Source organism: Ostrinia furnacalis, unplaced genomic scaffold (genome assembly GCF_004193835.3).
Source record: "Ostrinia furnacalis isolate ACB-3 unplaced genomic scaffold, ASM419383v2 OfSCF4670, whole genome shotgun sequence".
Classification (NCBI taxonomy): Eukaryota; Metazoa; Arthropoda; class Insecta; order Lepidoptera; family Crambidae; genus Ostrinia; species Ostrinia furnacalis.
This window is the reverse complement of record NW_021134909.1, coordinates 99,224-123,329: the sequence shown is the minus strand read 5'-3', so window position 1 is coordinate 123,329 and position 24,106 is coordinate 99,224. Positions and strand designations below refer to the sequence as shown.

Below are 24,106 nucleotides of genomic sequence, written 5' to 3'. Positions count from 1 at the left end.
TCGGGTATGCTGTATTCCGCGAAGAGATAAAGTTTTGAATTAGGAACGCGGGAAGTCGCGCCACTATACGAACTTTGTATAAGTTTATAGACGCACTCGCACAGTCGTATTGTAGCGGTGGACGGGCGCAAAACAAACGGAATTAAAAAACCTCGAGAGACGGTCTGCCGCGAACGACAGAGCGAGAGCGGCAACTTTGCACTCTTCATTTGTGCACCAATCGAGAAAAAATTCAATAAAGCTCGCTTCCTTTTGTCTAATTGCCTATGTAAACCTACGTATAACTGCGATTGTTCGATCCCGCGATACTCCACGGAGAAAATGGGGCTTCTCTTGGTTGTTTCGTCTTGTGGGAATGAAGTTTTGAGTAAATATTGTATTAGTTCTTGTTTAAAAGTTTGTAGTAGTGACGGTTGCGTTTGAATTCGATTGCTAGCGTGATGATAGATGAGGGGTAGAGGTAGTTGTGTAACGTAGTGGTGTTTTTAGGAAATGCCGGGGCACGGCGTGTCTCAAGTGAAGTGTGAGCCGCAGTCGGACGAGGAAGACAGCAATTCGCAGTACTCACTCGGCTACTTGACCAATCAGGTGAGTAATTGTTTGTTGACCTGTGACCGCGGGCTGTGGACGGCAATGTGACCTTTAAATTGATAGTTTTGATAAATGCGAAACATGTGGGTAGTTCTGTTTTATTTTTAACTAAGCGGGTACCTGAAATTTTACTAATTTTAACGACAAGATGTTGTTAAGGCAAACAATTATTGTGTTTAGTGAATGTGTGACCAAATTATCATTAATTATTAACAATTTATAAAAGTTAGTAACGTGCGTTTAACATTACTTGCACTTGGGTAATCAAGTTACGATCATCAACGATTGTAACAGATTTTACGCTAACATTAATTGGTTTTATGCCGTTTTTAATCAAAACTTTATTTCAATGTTCAATCTTTTGTAGATATCATCGCCCGCGTGAATTTCATTCTGTCACGTTTTTTTAAGTACAAAATATCATCATCCATCATAAAATCTTTATATCATAGGTACCAAAATTAATTTTGACTTTGTGTGACAGTTGGTTTATCACCTACCTGAATTTAAAATTTAAATTAACTCACTGTATTTTTCTTTCAGCTACCTTTAAGGCATTGTCCAATTAAAATAGAAAATGGTGTCCACCACGAAAATAATAATTCAGGCCACATTTTACAAGACTTGCAGGTACTTAAAACTTTTTTAAATATTATTCTATATTGTATAATTAAATAGGAATATGTTTTGATAAAGAGATTCGGTTTGTTAAGGTATTTTAAACGTAGGTAAGGAAATAAAGCTTTTTGAAATTGAAAATCACGTAAGGTACGATTTTAGTACATTATAATTGCTTGCGAGACTTTTTTTCTCTTTTACATCAATTTCGGTTTATACTTAAAAATATCCTTGAATAGACGGGGCTGGAGGAACTGGCACCGCCAGCGCCGGCGGGCCCCGCCGCCACGCCGGTTTGCGTCAAGCAGGAGCCGCCGGACGCGCCGCCCGCGCTCACTCTCGAAAACCTGGAGCCTGCGCTCACCGCCAGCGCCACGGTAAGAACTATCACATTGTGACGTGACTGGAGAACGTGGAGCCCAAGAACTATAACGTCACACAGACGGGAGCGGAAGAACCGCGGTACCCGGCGCGCCGGTGCCTCTAGTTAATTATTTAAAGCAGGTCGGATGCAGATGCACCGCCCGCGCTCACCCTGGTAGACTTAGAGCCCGCTCCCACCGTCAACCCAGGGGAACCGGAAATTAATTCATCTGTGCCACCAAGAAACAACAACCAAGAAAGAACCACTATTACACGCACAGATGAATTAAAAAAGCTTCATCCGAATAAGGAGAAATTCTCATTCGGGTGAAGCTTGTAATCTGGGGGGAAATCGGAATATCCTTCTGAACCTACTTAAATACTTATTGGATATTCCGATCTTGTATACAAACAATTACCTACGTCAAGGAGGAGTATTTCCAAAAAAAAATTTTTTAAGGATTCCTTAAACATACGAAATTCTCTCAGGGCTCAACGTTGCTGGACAGACACATGGCGCTGCTCAGCCACTCCGAGCTGGCAGATTCCTCGGACTTCATGCCGCTGATGGCCGTCAAGGACGAGCCCTTGTCTGAAGGAGGTAAGGATAAAGTACTAAGGCTAAGTTGCATCTTACTTTAACCGTTAACTATGAGCATAAGCGGTGTTGTTTTGTATAGAGTTTGATAGGTTTTTGATGTTTGTTAAAGTAAAGACGGTGCAACCCAGGCAGCCTTAGTACAGGAGCTCTTGAGACTTATTTAACTCATAACCAGATAGGGATATAGCTAGAACTCGCATAAATTGAAACGCTGTGAAGAATCCAAGAACCCAAAAACCACTTTTTTTATACTACGTTAGGCTGTGAAGATGCGTTGAACACCAATGAATAAAAATTACCCTAATCCTTAAAAATTAAAATAATGGTGAGGTGTATTTTTAAACTTTTGAGATCAGAAATTCTTAACAAGATAGTTTATGGGAAACTGTGTAATTTTATTATTTTGCAATTTGTTGATATAAGTCACTTAAAATGATTGTTCTTTTCAATTACCTATTTGACGAATGTACAGTAATCAATAGGTATACTCGACTAAGTATACAGTGTACACATAATAATATTAGTCACCTAATTAATTGAATATAAGCACTTAAAATTCAATGATGATTGATGTACAGATTTAGAATGATTGATCTATTAGCTGCTTTCCAATTAAAATAAATATAGTCGTATCTAATCAGGTGGAAAATTTTAGGCAATGCATCCAAGTATTGTGTGACGGTACTTGGAGTAGAAATAATAACATGGGGGTAGAATTAAATGATTCTACCCACCATACGGATCGCTCACTTGACGCGCCAGTCAGCCTGTGACTAGTAGCAACCCGGTTGAAACGTCAGGCAAATACAGCGAATATTTCATTATTACCCAATAGCGAATCGCGTTAAAACCTGTTAAAATTAATTAAATCTATTCGACAAGTAATTTTCCTGGAACTTGAAGCACGTATACATTCAAAGTGTTTTAAATAGTAGGTATTCCTTAGTGTCGCTACTCGTTAAGTGTGATATTGGTGTGAGGTAGGCAGTCTGACGTGCTGTCGAGGTCGACAGTTCAGAAACGTATGTTCAGAAACACAGTTCAGAAATATGCCGAAATACAGCGTTGTTCCGCCGTGGTGTCTGGGAAGTCTGCTCTGAGCTATCGACTTAACAAAATTGCCTACAAAAATGTTGAATGGTGACATGTTTACCTAATTGTTGACTGTGTATGTGTAGGACAAAACACGCGCTGTAGACCCGGCGTTAGTACCGAAATACAGCGTTGCTTGCGTTTTGCAGAGCAGCAGCTGTTCCCTGGCGAAGACTCGAGCGACTCTTGCGGCGCGCCCGAACCGGCGCCCCGAGCCAGTCCAAAGGGCTGGACGCAGCGCGACATGGACAGCGCCCTAGACGCTCTTAGGAACCGCAACATGAGCCTTACCAAGGTAAGGTCATAACATACAGTTCCCTTTGTTTGTCATTTGTTTTCCGCTCTACACTTACCCCCTTACTAATACTTACAGGCTCGGTGAACAGTGTTTTAAAGTGACGTTTAGTATGGAAATGTCATTTTAAAACAGTGTTCAACAACTGTGTAACTATTTATTAGTAAGGGGGTTAATCTTGATCTCGCGGGCCAATCACAACTGGATGCAGCGCGACATGGACAGCGCCTTCGTGGCCAGCGCCAGCGTGGGACGTCCACCTACAAGGTGGACCGACGACATCGTAAAGGTAGCAGGGAAGCGCTGGACGCAGGCCGCTACCAACCGATCAACATGGAAAGCATTGGGGGAGGCTTATGTTCAGCAGTGGACGTCCTGTGGCTGAAATGATGATGGACAGCGCCTTGTACGCATTTCGGAACCGCACCGCAACCGCATGAGCCAAACCAACGCGCTCAGTCGGCGTGCAGCGATGGCGATCAGACTTAAAAGCATTGATCGCCATCGCTGCACGCCGGCTGATCGCGTTGGTTTGGCTGAACCTTAAGTTGACTTGAGCTACTCGTGAGGCGCGCCCGATCCGGCACCGCGGGCTAACTTAATAGTCCCAAGGGCTGGTGGACGCAGCGTCTTGGATGCGTTCAGGAACAGCAACATGAGCCTTGCCAAGATCAGATGTAATAATATGTCTGAATCCAAACCATAACTCTTTCCTTTCAGGAAAAATCTTCAAATATAAATACAAAAGGTGCAACGTTTAGGACAATCCAAAAGTTCTTGAGGTCCATCGAGCATGGTATGGCGTTCCGTGGACGTCCAGCAGTAGATTGAAATAATGATGTTGAAGACCCATAAGGCGGTAATTCCAAAAAATTGCCTTGCAAATTTTCAAATTGCAGACCCCTTCTCCATTCTTTCAATCTGGATAGCATTGGGAGAGGCCTGTATTCATCAGTTGGACTTTTTAGGGCTAAACCGATGGAGAATATGATGGCGATGAGGATGACGATGTGATTTTCAAACCTTTCTCCTCCAACAGGCGTCAGCAACATACGGCATCCCGTCCACAACGCTATGGCAGCGCGCGCACCGTCTGGGAATCGACACGCCGAAGAAGGAAGGTGCGTCCAAGTCCTGGAGCGAAGCGGATCTTCGTGGAGCCCTACACGCCTTGAGAGCCGGCGCCATCTCGGCGAATAAAGCTAGTAAAGCATACGGTAAGTTTTTTTTTCTCTGTCCTCTGACTTTCTATCCTGATTGGGATGGAATGGCAAGTCATTGTCTGGATAAAGACTTGCAGTTCCATACGAATACCCTTTGGAGGACATCGTTAGTTTTTAGCGGCTTAGCCCTATAAGTCTGGCAGAAAAGCTCCACCCACATAACCCACTGATAATGATAAAGGTTGATCTAATTTCCGCCAGTTAGTATTTAGGATAAGGAGAAATTGCCATCATCATCTTCAAGTCATTTATGTCCGTTTTCACCATCAATCTCTAATTTTTTGTGACCCCTATGAAAACAAAATTCCTGATTAGTATTACCATAGGGGTCACTTAAAAAGGGATTGATGATGAAAACGGGTATTAGTCTCCACAGTTAAGTAGGCGTGATATAATAACATCCGGTGCTTTTAATACAATTAAAATTACAACACTTCATTCAAATGTATTGTGTACCGGCTCTTTTCTTGATGTTCAGAAATTGATGTTAGAAATTCAGGTAACTACGCGTTAAGTCCATCCAAGACACGTGTAATTATTTATCTCACGGATAGCATACCTAGAAAAACATACGGTAAAACGATGGCCACAATGGGCGATGATTCATGAAGTAATTGCCTATCGCTTGATGTTCAATCACGAGTTTCGCGAGTGTAACCATCCGTTTCGGAGGTCAAAGATAAAACTTATTTTTTCCTTACATCATCTACATAAGTAAATGTTTACGAAAACTACCATTAACATTTTAATTAATCTGTTTAAATTCGCTAATCTTCAAGTTTCATAGTACTTAGTAACACAACGAGGAAAACTTTAACTATGCTTCAGGTATAGTTTCGTTAGATCCTTCACTTTATTGGTTCCATGCTTAGATTAATAAAGCCTCTAAGGTTCCATGGTTGTATAAGCACTCTTGGTTAAAAAATACAAGTTATCAACCGATGTTATTTGGCTATATTTTTTTAATTTATGAAATCTTGTGTCCGGTTTACTATTTATATTTATGACCATAATGGTTAATTCATCACCTGTCCCAGCAGGCACTTGGCCGTAATTCTATTTCTATTCGATTCGATAACCCCATGTCTTGTCGGAACTCCTGTACCTAGAGTTAGCCAGGAATATCAACGAAACCCAACCAGTAAAGGTTGAGTAGTCTCGGGAGATAGCTCTTGGAAACCTACAATGAATTTAATTGAGAGAGAAAGTTTTCCAAATATAATATCGACTATTCGACGTCCCTCCGTTGAAAAGCAGGAAAATTGAGATAACGTCTGTCATATTATAACATTAGGGATTGCGTCAGCGCCAAGCGTCAATCAGCGTCCGAAATTCCTAATACTGAGTTTCTTTTTTTGGGACTATTCCCACCTCTCGTTCCCCCTGCTTCAACTCTTGTGTAGACAGTATCTACAGCATGATCAGTATGATGTCGATGATACTGAATAAAAAAATTTTCTTTCTTTTTCTTCTTTCTTAATGAATGCCCAACCAGTGAAGGTTCATATTTATGATGATAAGATAAGATAAGATAATCATTTATTGTCTTTTCTGTGTAAGTACATTGGTTGTTAAAAATAATACATGCATGTCAAGGTATCAACAGAATTGTCCATTTCGGACCATTTCGGACGTACAATATTTGGTAGTATAAATTATTACATTAATTGGATTTAATATCATTTACATGTCAATTTTACAGTTGTTTAATTGTCATTTAAATTATTAATTGATTTCGGACGTATAATAAATAATAGTAGTCATAAATTATTACATTAATTGGATTTAATTTCATTTACATGTCAATTTTAAAGTAGTTTATTTGTCATTAAAATATTCATTGAGGTCATAATAACATTTGGCTAGTAGCCAGTCCTTGAGCGTTCTTTTAAATTTAGGGCCCTCTAAAGATTTTATAAAAACGGGTAGCTTATTAAACACTTTGATGCCCATTGCAAATACACTTTTACTAAGGATATAATGTTGTTCCAGGCATCCCCAGCAGCACGCTATACAAGATAGCGCGGCGCGAGGGCATCCGGCTGGCGGCGCCGTTCAACGCCGCGCCCACGGCCTGGCGCCGCGCCGACCTCGAGCGGGCCCTGGCTTCCATCCGATGCGGCGCCGCTAGCGTGCAGCGCGCTGCTTCGCAGTATGGCATCCCTACCGGTGAGCCTCAGGCCCTTTTTCACCATCAATACCTAATTTTTAAGTGACCCCTATGGTAACAAATAACAGGAATTTTGTTTACATAGGGGTCACTTATAAATTAGGAATTGATGGTGAAAACGGGCATAAGGCCCTTTTCACACGTCCCGGTTGCCGGCTAACCGCGGCGCCGGGTATCCGGTGGTGAAGTGTATGGGCATGGTACGTAGCTTTCACATGTTCCGGCGTAATTAATCCGGCATGCATTACTTCACGACCGGGTACCCGGCGCCGGTTAGCCGGCAACCGGAACGTGTGAAAAGGGCCTTAGACAGCACTCTGTTAAGATAGTGAATCTACTGTAGCATTCTGACAAGATAGCGAGCCCTTTGTAGCTCTGACCACACCGCGAGCCCGCTGTAGCTCTCTGACCATACCGCGAGCTCGCTGTAGCACTCTGATCATACCACGACCCCGCTGTAGCTCTCTGACAATATCGCGAGCCCGCTGTAGCACTCTTAACATACCGCGAGCCCGCTGTAGCTCTCTGACCACACCGCGAGCCTCCTGTAGCACTCTGACCACACCGCGAGCCTCCTGTAGCACTCTGACCACACCGCGAGCCTCCTGTAGCACTCTGACCATACCGCGAGCCCGCTGTAGCACTCTGACCACACCGCGAGTCCCCTGTAGCATTCTGACCATACCGTGAGCCCACTGTGGCTCTCAGACTATACCGCGAGCCCGCTGTAGCACGCTGACCATACCGCGAGCTCGCTGTTTGTAGCGCTCTGACCATACCGCAAGCCCGCTGTAGCACGCTGACCATACCGCGAGCTCGCTGTTTGTAGCGCTCTGACCATACCGCAAGCCCGCTGTAGCACGCTGACCATACCGCGAGCTCGCTGTCTGTAGCGCTCTGACAAGATAGTGATTTCGCTCAAAACAAAAATTAATTAGCGTCAAATGGTTTATTTATTTATTTATTAGGTACACCAACAAAGTCCCATACACAATACAGTTCATTCATTTTAACATGGTTTAACACATGATATATATTCGCTGGGTGCGAAGTACTAGGTGGGGGGGACATAATCTATCGCAGCGCTCATGGTGGTCAAAAGTAGAAATAATGTTAGCTCTGTCATCAGATGTATCTGTCAATGGCAAAGCGATTCTACATAATACATTTTAATATCATTAATTAATCGCATGAAAAGGGTCCTACTGGGAACTTAAATAAAAGAGTGGACTGTATTTCGATAGGGCTGTTTTAATAGCCGTTTACAATTTGGAAATAACTAAACTATACAACGTGGTAGTACAAAAATGAGTCACAGTAGTTGTTGTGCACAGATGTTTGCCTTATGATGAGAGCGTGAATTATTGAACTCTGCCCTTGTTTTGTTCTTAATTCTTCTACATCTCGGACTTGTCCAGCCAATACCAACAACTTTCCTTTAAATACGGTTTGTGGTTGGAATTTGATATTGTAACCCTCACAAACCCGGTCTTCAAAACGATACTCATTTCGATCTGAAAACGATATTTAATTTATTACTAGCGATACAGAAACATTTAAATATATTTACTGTTATATAATGAAACCGTTAAAGTAGCTTTTTCTTTTTGTTTTACTGTAAAACTACAACTATAAATGAAGTAAACAAACCCTGACACAATCAAAATTAAACACACTTTTTGGACTTACCTCACTTGATTTGAATGACCAAAATGATTTCAAAACCTTTTTTCCACCCAAATCGTGGTATCACAACAATTTATTAGTTGAAAATATTTGTTATTTTTTCATTTCGATATATTTTTACAAATATACGACCTAAATGTCAATGTGACAGAGCCCACAAAGTTGTGGACGCTAGTTGGCGCTGTAATCGTGCACGGAGCCAATATGACCTCAATTACAGGTATACACACACTTAGGCTGGGTTGCACCATCCTACTTTAACTTTAACAAACGTCAAAAATCTGTCAAACTGCATACAAAAAACATCGGTTACCGTTATAGTTAACGTCAAAGTTAGGTGGTGCAACTCAGCCTTATTTTCCTTTGATAAAATTATAGTATAAATAAATAATTAAGCAATTAAATATCACATTTCAGGCACCTTATACGGGCGGTGTAAGCGCGAGGGCATCGAGCTGTCGCGGTCGAACCCCACGCCTTGGTCCGAAGACGCTATGGGGGAAGCACTGGAAGCTGTCAGGTACCTAACATGTTTCATTTATTAGAGCTGTTTGATTAGACAACGACAGTATCTCGTAATGATCAGAATCTGATGTTCTAGACCTACATCAGAAAAAGGATATTCAAATAACACTTCTTCGACTGCGTCTTTTCTGTTGCCTTAATCAAGAATGCAGTTTTCGATATTCCGAATGGCTTATTCAAGGGCACTCCTAACAAGGTGCAATTTGGGATTTGTGTACCAACATGGAGAAATAAAGAATTTGAATTTGAAAACCTAATCCCCTCGCAATAATTTGCTACTTCTGTTTAGGCATAAAATTATCACCGTCAATTAAAATCCCACCAGTGAAGGTCATACGGGACTATTCCCACCTCTCGTTCCCACCACTGCAACTCCTGTGTAGCCAGGATCTACAGCTTGACCGCCATAAAAACCCAACCAATGAAGGTCAAGTTTGTCCCGGGGGAAAGTTAAACTGTCATTGGACCCGCAACGAAATTAATCAGAAGAACATAGGAGGAGTTCGAAATTAAGGTTCGACTTCCCTTCATTGCAAAGCGGATGACAGTGAAGTTCATATGACAAATATGACTTAGGAAAAAGTTTATAGTTACAATTTTAATATTTGCGGTTGCAGGGTGGGCCAGATGTCCATCAACCAGGCCGCTATCCACTACAACCTGCCCTACTCGTCGCTCTACGGCCGCTTCAAGAGGATACACGCGAGCAGCAAGTTCCCCATACAAGTGAGTCTTTTTAACTATTTAGCATCGCAATATCGGGATTATTTCCAAATTCCCGTCACTAATGCCCTTTTTCACCATCAATCCCTAATTTTGAAGTGAGGGGCCCTATGGTTTACTTAACAGGAATTTTGTTTTCAAAGGGGTCATTTGAAAATTAGGGATTGATGGTGAAAACGGGCATGAAACTCCTGCGTAGCATGGCCAAGTTTGTCCCAATATCATCAGATCAAACTTTATTCCCCTTATTCCAAAAAAATTTACACCAGAGTTCAACCAGTCTAATTTTTTGTATAAAACCCCCGTAAGTCCATAATTTAAATGAAAACTAAATACTAACAAGTGGAAGTTAAATCATTAAAATTTTATTAATAACCTACCCATTACTGGTCGCCGGGCCTGATGTGGAAGTAGGTACTGTAATGTGCACAAGATTTATTTTTAAATACAAATTACTATTTCTTAATCTTATACTATTTCTTAGCCGTGTGGTGACGGCAGAGTAGAATACATTTGTCACCAACCCCTACTCTTCCGACGGGTGTCGTAAGAGGCGACTTAGGGACTACACATCAAACAGAGAACGGGCAGCAGTGCTCTCTGAAAAACTTTTAAACTGCGATCTCCAACCCGCCTGCCAACCGTGGAGATTATGGCAAAACCCTCCACTTTAGTGGAGGAAGCTCATAGTCCAGCAGTGGACTGTAAAGAGCTGTTGATGATTTCTTAATCACTCCTATAAAAAAATCCATTATCGGAGCGATAATTTCTATGATAGCACAAAATTAACGAGCTTATTCTTCCAGAACCTCCAACCACAGCAGCAGGATTTGCACAAGAACGTGGAGATGGATCACCAGGCTCCTCCTCCAGAAATGTATTTCCAGCAGCCTTTGCAAAACCACACACAAACGGACGACAACAGTGTCTTACAGAACCAGTACTACCAGAACAACACCATGAATGACGTTCCCATGCACAATAATATCCACGAACAGTATTACACGGGGCAGGCGATGTACTACAACCAAAGTTGTAACGGTATAGCGACCAGTTGAGAATATGAACCTTCGTGAGTGTGTGCGCTAATAAAGACTTCTTAGGCCCTGAACACACGGTGAAACGCAATGAGGGCTATCGTTTTAGCGCTCACCAGTTAGCGCCACTGTAGAGTAAGGTCCTGTCACTTGCTAGGAGCGAAGACAGTGGCGCCAGCTGGTGAGTGCTAAAGTGGTAGGAGGACTATCGCATTTGCACTCATCAAGATGGCGCCACTGTAGAGTAAGGTCCTGTCAATCGCCAGGGGTGCCAACTGTTAAGTATAAAAACGATAGCCCTCATTGCAACGAAATTGTAACTTCTAGTTACTTTTGAGTTGAGAGACCAGTTTGAAATGGTCGCGTCGTGTGTGGTCTCTCAACGGAATCTATGGCAGAAACTTAGATGTAACTCAAAAGTAACTAGAAGTTGCAGTTTCGTTGCAATTGCGTTTCACCGTGTGTTCTGGGCCTTAGGGTGGACTTTTGTAAACCGCTGCCTTTAGTGTCGTCCAAGTGGAATTTGTCAATAGTGTTACGAAAGAAAAACCTAAATGGAAAGCTGCTAATTTGTTTTGATAGGAGTGTATAATTACTTGTGTAATGGCGGATTTACATTTATAATTTATATCCATTAAAACGATAGCTCGTTCGAACGCGTCGAGGCGATGGGCGCGACTCAGTCAATAAGGTCGAGTTCCGCGGACCACAAAGCGCGGCGGCCGTTGAAAAGAGCGCGCCGGGTGAGCGCGCGAACCCGCGAAACTCAAGCCCGCCAAATGCGAATCCGAGCGTCAGAGCACAGATAATACAATAGTGTTTGGAGGGCCGTTACATACTCCCCCTCTAGTTCGAACACAGCGTCCTCGCGTTCGGACTAGGACTATACCTGCGTGGGCGTCCGCGCCTACGCTTCTCCCTAACAGGGGCCTCTACGTCACCGATGAATGGGCTTAGGTTGGATGCGTGATAGCGACCTATAAGTTCGCTGTTCCTAATCCCCTCCAGCAGGTAAGTCGTAGGACTAACAACCTCGCGAATGCGATAGGGTCCATCCCTGCGGGGTATGAACTTGGCGGTCTGGCCAGGTGCGGCGTCGTTGGGCCCTTGGGTCTTTAACAAAACAAGGTCACTCACCTTATAATCCGGGGGTGCGCGCCTACCTTCGTCTGCGCACGCCTTCTGGGTGGCCTGCGCGCGCTCGTGCACGTCGCGGGCCTCCAGCAGCGCGGTGGACAGCTTCCGCAGGTAGGGTGTGATGCTCGCCACGAAGTTGTCGCTCTCCGCGATGGCCTTCATATCAGCCACCGCGTCAGACGGGGCTCGCAGCTCTCTCCCGAAGGTGAGGTAAGCTGGTGAATGTCCAGTACTCGCCGTTACAGCGGAATTCATCGCGAACCTGATGGCAGCGAGGTGACTCGGGTCGGAGTCGCCGGCGGCGGCCCGTGTAGGTCGCCGGCCGGGGTCGGAGTCGGTAAACCTCTGATGACATTGGTGATCAGTCTCGCCAACTGGTCCTCTGTGATGCCGATGACGTCGTTGCGGCTGGTAGTAGTCGGCGTCGTCGCCGAAGCTTCGCGGGCGGGTATGGCGGCGCCGGGCCCCGCGTTCACAGTCGCGTCGTCGTTTTCGTCATCGCTGGAATAATATCTCTCCTCTTCTTGGCTATCTTTAGCCGTGCCTCGGCGTGTCTTCGGTGGCATTTTCTCACTTCAACACAATTTTCAATCAACACGACTCACTGGGGTCGCGGTACTTGTGGTTTCTCTCGAACGTTCTCGAACTTAGGACGCGAGGCCACTCGTTGGGCGCAATTGTAATGGCGGATTTACATTTATAATTTATCCCAACTAATATTATAAATGCAAAAGTAACTCTGTCTGTCTGTCTGTCTGTCTGTCTGTCTGTCTGTCTGTCTGTCTGTTACGCTTTCCCGCTTAAACCTCGCAACCGATTTTGATGAAATTTGGCATAGAGATAGTTTGAGTCCCGGGAAAGAACATAGGATAGTTTTTATCCCGGTTTTTGAAACAGGGACGCGCGCGATAAAGTTTTTCTGTGACAGACAAAATTCCACGCGGGCGAAGCCGCGGGCGGAAAGCTAGTATCCATTAAAACGATAGCTCGTTCGAACGCGTCGAGGCGATGGGCGCGACTCAGTCAATAAGGTCGAGTTCCGCGGACCACAAAGCGCGGCGGCCGTTGAAAAGAGCGCGCCGGGTGAGCGCGCGAACCCGCGAAACTCAAGCCCGCCAAATGCGAATCCGAGCGTCAGAGCACAGATAATACAATAGTGTTTGGAGGGCCGTTACACTTGTACTGCAAAATGATATAATATTCCCGTTGTGTATTCCGTATGTTATGACAGGTTGAACCAATTTTGATTAATTTTAGTATAAAGGGAGATTGGATCTTGGAAAAGAAGTGGAAGTGAAATCTTTTCTAAGCTTTTCTTGAAATAAGTGTTTCAGAATCGTTAAGATTTAACGACGTTGATGCGAAATCCATTCCTGCCAGAAAAACATCCTCCAGAGCGTTAATTTCAGAGAAATCACATACTTAAAGCCCGTTTTCACCATCAATCCCTAATTTTTAAGTGATACATATGACATCAAAATTTATGTTATTTGTTACCATAGCGCTCTCTTAAAAATTAGGGTTTGATGGTGAAAACGGGCATTAATCTTTCTCTAACAAAAGATTCCCGTAAAAGTTAAGGGACTCTTTTGTAGTGTAGCGTCTGGTTAGGTCCTGCATTGCATTTACACTTGAAAAATAAAGACAATTTTAGATAAGCATGAGTTAATTAAGTGCATTTATTGTAAATGTCTCGTTTTAAGCTGTAACGAATACGTAAAAAGGTCGCTCTTCCTCTAGTTCTAAGTTACGGGTCGTGTAATCATGTAATAAGTAATTAAGTAGCTCTAGTCAAAACTTAGGCTGTTGATTGATATTTTTATAAAATATTTTTCGAGTAATTTCAAGTCGACGTGTAGGTATTGTGTATCTAGTTGTAATCAGCGAAGTTGAAATGGTTGTGTCTCGTTATAATTTTATTAAAGTGAGGAACTTTTTGAACCATTTTCGTACGTGCATCACTTTATTTTAACTTTAGAAAGTTATGAGTACCTACATATAATTATAAAAAACTCAAACATCGTGTAGTTATTAATATGTATTGTATTTTTTTCAAATACATATTTTGATTATTTTATTGTCGCCCTAATAGTCGCCTTAATAAATTCGATACGCGGTTTACGGCGCTAGTAGTTGGAGACGTTTGCACAACCGACACCAGGTGGCGCTATCATAGATTGTATTTTTTTTTCGTTCAAAGCGCAATAAAATACAAGTTTAGAAATAACGTAACTTTATGATGAATAAAATTCAATTCCATTGCCCGACATCCACAAAAAAAAGTAAAAAAAAAACTTTATTTTTTCTGGTAGGCGGGTAATCGGACAAGACGGCTGGAAAGTGAAAAAGTTATGTGCGCGTTTTTAATTCAAATTAATTTGTATCACAGTTTTAATTACTGATTTCGGGAGTTTCTATCGAAATGTGGTGTCTCAAAGCAGAAACTTAAAAAATGTGTAGTAATGAAGCCACCACTGCCAGCAGGGTATGTAACTTGTAGGGTTGCCAACATTTCATCAGCGAAATATAGTATTTTCCAAAATAAGGTGTAAAAAAATATAGTACATTTAAAAAAAATATAGTATTTTATGGGAAAAACAAAAAAATAGACAAATATACATTTTTTAATTATTTATTTTTATAAAAACTATGTTTTTTTGCAGTTCTTGCGCTGTGTAACAGTTTTTTGTTTAAAATAAAAGTGTCATATGCTTTGTCACATTCAATTTTTAAATTAACGAAACTGTATTTATCAAGTTTTACAAAAATAAATCTTCCAAAGTACGGCAAATATCCATTTACTGATTCTTGCATAATATAGTATAAGTCGCGGCCAATATCGCCATGCTAGTATGGACACTTAATGACTTTTTGTAGTTAATGACTTCTTGCAATCAGCCGACGAAATGCCGAAGTGGCGGGAATAGAGAGCAGGAATGAAATTACTTCAAATAAATTTGGTAAGTCATTTTCAGTATTTTTTTAAATATGCTGCCATTTTTGGCCTGTACTTTTGTCAGTAAAGTCACTACAGTCTTTTAATTTAGCAAAGATTTCATTCAATATCGTTATTTCAGAGTATAGGTCGTCCATTTTGATACTCAATTTTTCTTGTAAATTTAGAACTTCTAATATTGTCTCATAGTCATTAAATGAAACCTCCTTTTTTAAATTTAATTTATAGTCTAAACATTTATCAAGAAATAGCAAAAAAATCTTTTGAATTCCATAACTTTCTGTGGGGGGGATTTTGCTTCTAATGATTGCAACATTTTTTTTGTTTTGTAACCAAAAAAAATATCTTTTTTACGTTGTTCTAGCGCCGATTTTAAAATTGACATAATATGCTGTGATAAGGATAGAGACATGCAATTTTTAGTTTTACAAAAGTAATAGGATAGAGAATAATACAAAGCAATAAAAAACACCTGTTATAGGGGCATTTTTTGGAGAAATTGATCGAATAACCAAAAAACACGAATTTAAAAGCAGAATTTTTTTCAAAAAATATATTTTTTTATTATTTGTTGGCATTTTCTGGGTATTTTATGTATTTTATTAGTATCGCCTGTTATTTAGCATTATTATTGTTTTTATTTTATCAGGATATACCTCTTAGTTTAAAAGTTATTACGTTTTCTTTACGAGAAGTAATTGGAAGAAAAAAAATTCTATAAAAAAATTAAAAAAAATCTCAAATTTTTTGACCTCTTTTTTCTCGAAAAAAAAATAGGTCTAGTTTCACATATTTTCATATGTGCACTTTATCGTGACTCACACTGTATATTTTAACTTATGTTGATGACTCGCATGAATCTTACTGCCATACGGGCAAATTATATCAATACACACTCAATCTGCATTTTAATGAGGAAAGAATTTCTGAATTCAGTTCAGTAGCTTTCCAGTTTATTCATTTCAAACATACAAAAGTACAAACCCTCCTACTTTGTGATATTAGTGCTGCTCTCACTGTGCATTTAGAACAAAACATGTTAATACCCTGAAATTAATCATGTTCTAATCTAGTTCTGTTACAGAAACTCGAAAACTTTCATCACATAGCGCCATTGGTAAGTAGTCACCAGGAGCTAATAAACAAGTCTCTCACCAGATGCTGTGCATCGTCACATGCCGAATAATAGTACAAGTTTTACAAAACAATAAAACTTGTATTATTGAGCAGAGACGATGCACAGCATCCCAAGAAGGCCTCCTGGTGAGCTCTCTATGAAGAACTCCGAGCAAGCTCGCCCCCAGGTGACTAAAATGGCGGCAAACGGAAGTAAGTCAAATCAATTCCTATTAAATAATTGCGGAAATGACGTCATTTAAGGTATAAAAAGGTAAAAAACTACACCGGAAGTAGACGCATCTCTCACCAGATGCTGTGCATCGTCTCTGCTCAATAATACAAGTTTTATTGTTTTGTAAAACTTGTACTATTATCTCAACAAAACAAATTCAAGTGAATTCAGATCTTAATTGGTGATAATTCATTACGATTCAAGTTATTTGAAATGTTTTTACTTGGGTAACATTTTTGCCTGAAAAATTGAAGTTCTTTCATGGAAATAAGCTTTAGGGTACCTACATAAAAATATTTATTTTGTTCCTATTTTTCAACCATTATCTTAGGTAAGAACCTACCTGTACGGTTATTCATAAACCAAAATTAAATAACTATCAAAATATGTTAAAATCCACCGATATTATAGAGGTATTTCTAGTCCTACAAGAGTTCATATTATAACCTGTATTATTTGAAGTGACCTGCGCCTGCGACTGCGAGTGGGTTGTATTTCTTTTTTTTTTTAAGTATGTAGCACCTATAATTGGTAACAATTTCATTAGAATGTAGAGCTACCTACCGTCTCAAACAAAATATACCTTTTTAGCTTGACGAAGAACAAGAAACAAAGGTAGGTTACTGATTTTTCAGTTGGGATGTCTACATGTAATTTATTTTAGGTAGTGAACTGCTAGCATTTTGTTGGTACTATTTATCTAGCCATCGCGAAGTCAGTACCTAATTATTTAGATTAATACTGTAGAAGTTAGATTCCCGTGCCATTAGAAATTATTATGTTAAGACGTCGATTGCTAGGACTCCCTTTTCCTTGGTTCGTTTGTTTCAGCCAAATGACGTCCACAGCTGGACAAAGGCCTTCCCAAGAATATCGCTGTAGTGACAGGTCCTTAGTTAGATTCAATGCTGTGACAATAACATTGTTTTGCCATAAAACGCCATACTGTCTACTGTGTAGGTAAAAAATGCGATTGACGTACAGTCAGATAAATATGTACCTACCTGCTAAATTGTTTTTGACTGTCTGAAGGGTAGGACAGGAAGTAAGTTTCGAAACTTATAATAATTACGGCTTGAGAGGTTTTTTCATAAACCTTCCAAGCCGTTGCCGTTGTTTTTTTTAAAGTTTTTACACAAAATATGTAAATTCTATCTTACGATAGAGGTGTCTGTATTTCAGATTAAATTATGGATTTGACTTTTGACCCTTAGTACCTATGTATTACCTACAAAGTAAAAGCAATCGACCTCTAACATAGTTAATAAACCCGTAAACCATTATTTTATGAGTTTAGTACGTAATAAGTCCTTATTAAAATAGGAATAAGAAACGTCCCGTCGAACGACATACGTAATGAATTGTGAATAATGTGATAGAATTAGTGTTAACCGTATTTTGTTGTAAGTAATTTGCGCCATTATTTGGCATCATGTATTGCTCATTTAAGGTCACTGTTTATGTTATGTCTCCGAATTTCTCTTGATAAGTGACATGCTTGTTGTTAATTAAGTTTTCGTTAATTTACATTGCAAAGTAACGTTACTTGTCTAACAGATAAGTTTCGAGTGGGCGGTGGAGAGATAATGTTCAAACTAGCAATAACTAGTTTTATGATATTAGTGCTTTTAGGTCTTTCTAATAAAACATGATAGACTGAATGGGTAATATTCATTGAGATTTCAATTTTTTTGTTTTTATTTTTAAGTTACTAAATATTTAAATCCCATCTCTTTTTTACAGATACATATTCGTGAGGAAACTTTACGTTTATTTTTATTTTGGTTTGCCAGATTATAAAGAAATACGTGTGTTATATTTATTTAATCCTTGTGTTCATCTAAAAGGTCAGCAGGTAAGTGGATAATTTTAATTTTCTTCCCGTCTGTTTTGGGCTGCCGAATTAGGACTTTAGATACAGTTTATTGCAATACTTTCAATAACACCTGATGGCATCGTCACTGGGGTTCTTTGCTATGACTTAGGATGTTTAGAGACGATCTACCAAAACAAAACGCCTTTATTTTGTCCTTCCTAAGGAACTTTAAGGCTTTTCTTACTAAAAAAAAATCTTATCTAATATGCAATAAATGTCGATGAGTCGTTTTATTTGAAGTTTTTGTTTTAAGAAACGTTTAATGATGGGTGAACCAATATGTCCAACTATTATCGACCGAAAGTCCTCTATAATGGACTATAAATTTGAAAATTCTTTAAGATTGGAACATGTAATGAAAGCAAAAAAAAAAGCCTTGCGATATCAATCATAATTTCTAATTATTGCATAAATTTTTCTTGCCAAGTCAGCGTGGTCGCTCTATTTTGACAAAATAAGTGTAATTTCCTCACAGTTGTCAGTGCGTTCAGGGGCCGAAGTTCGTTCCGATACACAGTTATAGTTCCAAAAAACTGAACTGTCCTATCCATGACATTGACAGTGGGGCGTCACCGTCAATACCGGATCGCTGGTTCCGATTTTTGCCATGTTGGAAACCATATAGTTGAACGATGGTAGCACCCCCCTGTCATTGAGTTTGGTGGGACAGTTCAGCGTGGGTCATCTAATAAGGCTTTAAAGCTGTAGATTAAATAATTCAATTACCACTTGGCGCGAAATTTTGAGTTTTGGGTCACTGGAAAGGACCTTCGGTTATACATTGATTTTGAAATGTTCAGGACGGAACGACTGAGAATTTGGTTCTTTTAAAGAAATCGCCGGGCTGACGAGGCTAGAAAGGGTTTAATATAATATGGTATGGGTAAATGAAATGTGGGTTTGTACATAAAAAAGTCGTTTTATTTGTTATCTACAGTTAGATATAAAATAAATTACATAATGATCTCCAGTTCCGGTGCGTCGCGCGCCATTTACACTTCTCGTCTCCTCATAAATAAAATAGGAATTTACAATATTACATACAATTGCACGTACATGGTCACTAGTTACTAGATTTTGTCAAACGTTTGAGCGAAACATGCATTATTAATAATTTTATTATCATCAGTCCGGTCCAAATAAGTGACAGTAAACAGTATTCACAATCTACAAAGCCGACGACATTTTTACAAGTAATATTGACAAAAGATATAAAATAACTTTAAATATTTTATCAGAAACTCATATCCTATATTCATAGTGTACGCTATAATTTCTTGTCACACAGAAAGCGAACCGAGGGCCAAGCTACAGCGAGCGAAGAATACCATGTATAGTTTTTTATCCTATATTTAAAATGATAGCGCCCCGCATAGGACAAGTGTCTTCGAAGGGGGAGTATAAGATTTCAACTTGTGTGTAACACTATTATTAAACTTTGTTTGAGTCAGCATGCTCGTAAATTAGTCTTGGCTCGATATAGCTTCGCATTCGACTTGCTCCCTGTGTGCTCAGCTTAAGACCTCAGAACAATAAGTCCTAGTTTGTTGAGATCCATTTTACTCTCGTACTTAAATATTTTCCGGCGATACACACATATAATATCATTTAGAAAATGCCTTAACATTATGTAAAATTGGCAGTGATACAACTGGCAGGCATTATCATAAGTATATTTGAATTTTTGTACATTATTACTTTTGTTTTATTGGCGTTCTGTACATTGTGTAGGTATCAATACTAACAGTAAACTACTATGCAAGATAAATACAAAATTGACTGTAACAAAGTGAGTTTTAGCATCTTCATAATATTTTACTGTTACGTATGTGAATAATTATCTAAATCGAAGTTCTTCGCAATAATTTGAGAAAACTTTAGTTCTATGCTTATTGTAGATGGCTTAGGACTGGGGAACCAAACATCTAACGCACTATTGCGAATATGACTTGCACCTATGTTATTTTTTGTATTATTTAATAAAATTAAACATGGGTTAAGATCCTTGCTTTGCTTGCCTTCAAGGTCTGGAAGGATAACATGCAAAACGCAAAGCCGTTATTCACAGCAGTGTGTCAAATGTTTGTGTTCTGAGATACTGAGACGCCAGTCGTGTCTGTTCGCCAGGCGGTTCTATATAATAAGAAACATTACGAGACTTGTACTATAATAACAGATGGCTATGTACAGCTTCTTAAAGTAATCGATATACAGGTCAAACGAATCACAGTGTCAAAATCGTATGTTCAGTGTCCAAACTTCACTGGCAATTAAACTATTTTATTTATATTAATATTTATACAGACTTATCAGAAATAATGTTACATTTTTATGTTATTGGGGGTATATACATATTATTTTTTAAATCAATTTTGTGGGTGTTGTTATAATCATCATAAAATGTTGTTAGTCACATTTGCATCTGATAAGTCCATATAATACAATCTAATTCAGTTGTTATTGAATTATGTGGTATGAGCTTAAACGTACCAGTAAATCTTTTTATTGCTATCATATACAGTAGTTCTATGAAGAAATCTAGCATTAAAATGTTTCACTAGTACGAAGTTTTAGTGAATTCGTCGTCTTTTAGTACAATTTTAATAGACGACAACGAATTCAGGGTTAATAATATACAAGAGAATACATGTGGGTGGTCACAGGCTGCAGCAGAGAGGAAACAAAATTAACATATTGTTAAATTGGTAGCATACTGCACCGGCTACATCCTGTGATCAAGCACTGACGGTTCGGCCACGAACTTAGCGTTTTTAAGGCATCGGCTACAATCTTTGATTTTATCCCGATAGCTTTACATTTTTTTCCGAATTTCTCGGAAATTATAAATACATATAAGTTTAGTAAATCGTATTATCGCTTCGTTCGTGACCGCAAGATCTCACAAAATTATTTTGCGGTCTATACCGCTATCTCACTCGCACTTATAACTATTTACGTATATCCTTGGCCTCCTGACCGGCGGCCTGCCCTCGAGGGGCCTCGTCGCCGCGCGCTGATCGGGACTAGAGCGCGGGCGCACTTCACTAATCATAATATCGTCCGTCCTCACCGGCGGCGGTTCACGTCACACTCGTACAGTTTCCGAACCGAATGGCACAAATTCTGGCGACTATCGGCGTCACCATCGACTTAACTACAATTGGCGTAACTAAGAACGTCGGTAATTCTAAAAAGATTCCGTTTGTAGCCGAGCGAGCGTATGGTTTCAGTCAACAAAACAAAAATCAGGTTCGACGGGTGCAAAAATGTTAACGAGCTACGCCAATCGACCGAGTTTCTCTCGCGGGGCTGCGTCGCGGCACTTCCTCGGCGCGGGCGAACTAGACGGGCCCGTAGTCCGACAGCGGCTGGGTCGAGCGGGCCGAGGGCGCGGAGGGCGCGGGCGGCGGCAGCGGCGCGGCGGGCGCGGGCAGGGCGGGCGGCGCGGGCGGCGCCGCGTCCGCGCGTCACACGGCGCCCTTCACGAGCGCGCGGTGGTGCGGCGGCGGCGGCCGCGCGCCCCGCCACACGCGCCGCCACGACTCCAGCGTCTTGCCCGACCAGATCCACACGCCCGACGTGATGCCCACCGCCAGCGCCATGAAGTACTTCAGCATCAGCGCCGAGTACAGCGGCCGCCCGCCGCACTCCGGCCCGCACGCCACGCGCCGCAGCCAGTCCTCGTGGCCGCCCGCCTCGTACGCCAGGCAGCCGATCACCACCCCCGCCGGCACCGCGTACAGCACGCTGAACACGCCGATGCGGATCATCAGCTTCTCGAGCTTGTCCGCCTTGGAGCCGGCGCCGATGCCGCCCTGCCGCTTGATCACGGAGCGGATGCGGAACAGCGACACGAACCCGGCCAGCAGGAACGTGGCCCCGAGCGCGAAGTACACGATGAGCGGCGCGAGCACGTAGCGCTTGAGGTTCTCGGGCGACGAGTTGCCGACGTAGCAGATGCCGGCCACCGGGTCGCCGTCCACGGCGCCCGCCAGCAGCACGGCCACGGTCTTGGCGGCCGGCACGAGCCACGCGGCCAGGTGGTAGTACTGCGCGTGGCCCGCGATCGCCTCGTTGCCCCACTTGAGCCCGGCGGCCAGGAACCACGCGAACGACAGCACCACCCACCAGATGGACGACGCCATGCCGAAGAAGTACACCAGGATGAACACGAGCGTGCAGGCGCTGGGCCCGCTGGCCGACGTCTTGAGCAGCGCGCCGTCACACGCCACCTCGTCGTGGCCGAGCGCCAGGCGCGCCAGGTAGCCCAGCGCCACCATGAAGTAGCACGCGGACAGGTACACGATGGGCCGCTCGGGGTACTTGAAGCGCTGCGAGTCGATCAGGAACGTGGTGAGCGTCATGAGCGTGGAGGCGGCGCACAGGCCGCTCCACAGCGCGACCCACACGGCGGCGAAGTGCTTCTCCTCGCGCGAGTAGAAGGCGCCGCGGCACGGCAGCGCGCAGGCGGGCAGGCCGGCGGCGCTGCGGTTGGCGCGCGCGCCCAGCGGCTGCAGCGGCGGCCGGCAGGCGCAGGCGCAGGCGGCGTCCGCGGCCGCGGTGCCGGCGCCGCTGGGGCAGTTTTTTGGATCCTTGCAGCGCGCGTGCGGCCGGCGCGGCGGCTTGGGCGGCTCGGGCTCGGGCTCGCGGTCGGGCTCCTCCATGCACAGGTGCTCGGCGTCGCCCATCTTGGGCAGGCGCTCGCAGGCCATGCGCTCGGGCCACTGGAAGCCGTACTTGCGCATGAGCGGCGCGCAGCCCTCGCGCGCGCGCTCGCACACGCTGCGGCACGCCGGCAAAGGCTTCTCGTACTCCTCGATGCAGATGGGCGTGTACACGGAGCACAGGAAGAACTTCAGGTCGGCCGAGCACTTGATCTCCACGAGCGGCCAGTACTGGTGCACCTGGAGCGCAAGAGAGAAAGCATTCGGTTAGATAGAACAAGCAAAAATTAGGAAATAGGTCTCATCATTACAATCACCTAAATCTTAAACATTATTGAGTATCTACCTACTTGTATGATAGTCTTTATTGTATTGTACTAAGATTACTTAGATGAGCTCTCGAAGGAGCATAACCAGGGTGGGGTGAGGACACTTCCATAGTAAGCGCATCCAAGTGAAATTTGCATAGAAAGTAGCGTCATCTGTTGAAGAATTCGCAGTAACTTTATCTACTATACCACGCTAAAGACGCTTTTGGTGTTATATTACGTGTGTTCAAGCATTATAAGAGTAAATAAAGGAAAATGATAAAATTCAAAAGTTTTTGTTTTATTTTTGCATTTCCAAGTGCAATATAGATTTTTTTTCAAACCCATTGTTTTGAAAATAATATCAACACATACCTACTTACACTTTAAAGATAATATATTTAAAATAATGGATTTTANCTTCATTACCACTTGGCACGAAAATTTGAACAAAAAATTAGGATGAAGTTTTGGGTCACTGGAAAGGACCATCGGGCATACCTACAAGATTGATTTTCAAATGTTCAGGACGGAACGACTAAGAATTTGTTTTTTTTTAAAAGGACCGGTCTTACGAGACTGTGAGCATATAACTACCTGCCACCATGACAGGAATCATCATCATCATTTCAGCCATAGGACTAGAGATGAAACGGATAGTGGTTTGGCCGGATACCGGATACCGGATATCCGGCGAGCTGCTAGGCCGGATAGCCGGATATCCGGCGGCCGGATAGTTGGCCTATTGTCTCATTGTATGTCATGACGAGTTTAGCGCCACCAGGTGCTTCGAACGCGTTCAGTGGGTCTAGTAGACAAGTCACACTTTTCGAAAATCGAATCCGTATCCGTCCGAATAGAATGTCAGATTTTGCCACTTGTCTAGGGGG

At 42.1% G+C, this 24,106-nt stretch overlaps 2 protein-coding genes across 2 annotated transcripts in view; one reads left to right on the top strand and one right to left on the bottom strand.

The window, feature by feature from the left end:
• Nucleotides 1-108: 108 nt before the first annotated feature.
• Nucleotides 109-10,945, top strand: LOC114359828 (uncharacterized). Its single transcript, XM_028314341.1, has 10 exons — nt 109-588; nt 1,135-1,221; nt 1,449-1,586; nt 2,062-2,173; nt 3,415-3,560; nt 4,600-4,777; nt 6,776-6,952; nt 9,057-9,159; nt 9,782-9,890; nt 10,694-10,945. Exons 1-10 carry the CDS (start codon nt 493-495, stop codon nt 10,943-10,945), a joined length of 1,398 nt encoding a protein of 465 aa, XP_028170142.1. The 5' UTR covers nt 109-492.
• Nucleotides 10,946-19,143: 8,198 nt separating this feature from the next.
• Nucleotides 19,144-24,106, bottom strand: part of fz2 (frizzled 2) — a 36,229-nt gene continuing 31,266 nt past the window's right edge. The window contains exon 3 of the mRNA XM_028314339.1: nt 19,144-23,148. Coding sequence (XP_028170140.1) covers nt 21,712-23,148 — 1,437 coding nt within the window. The 3' untranslated portion in view covers nt 19,144-21,711. The remainder of the gene's footprint in view (nt 23,149-24,106) is intronic.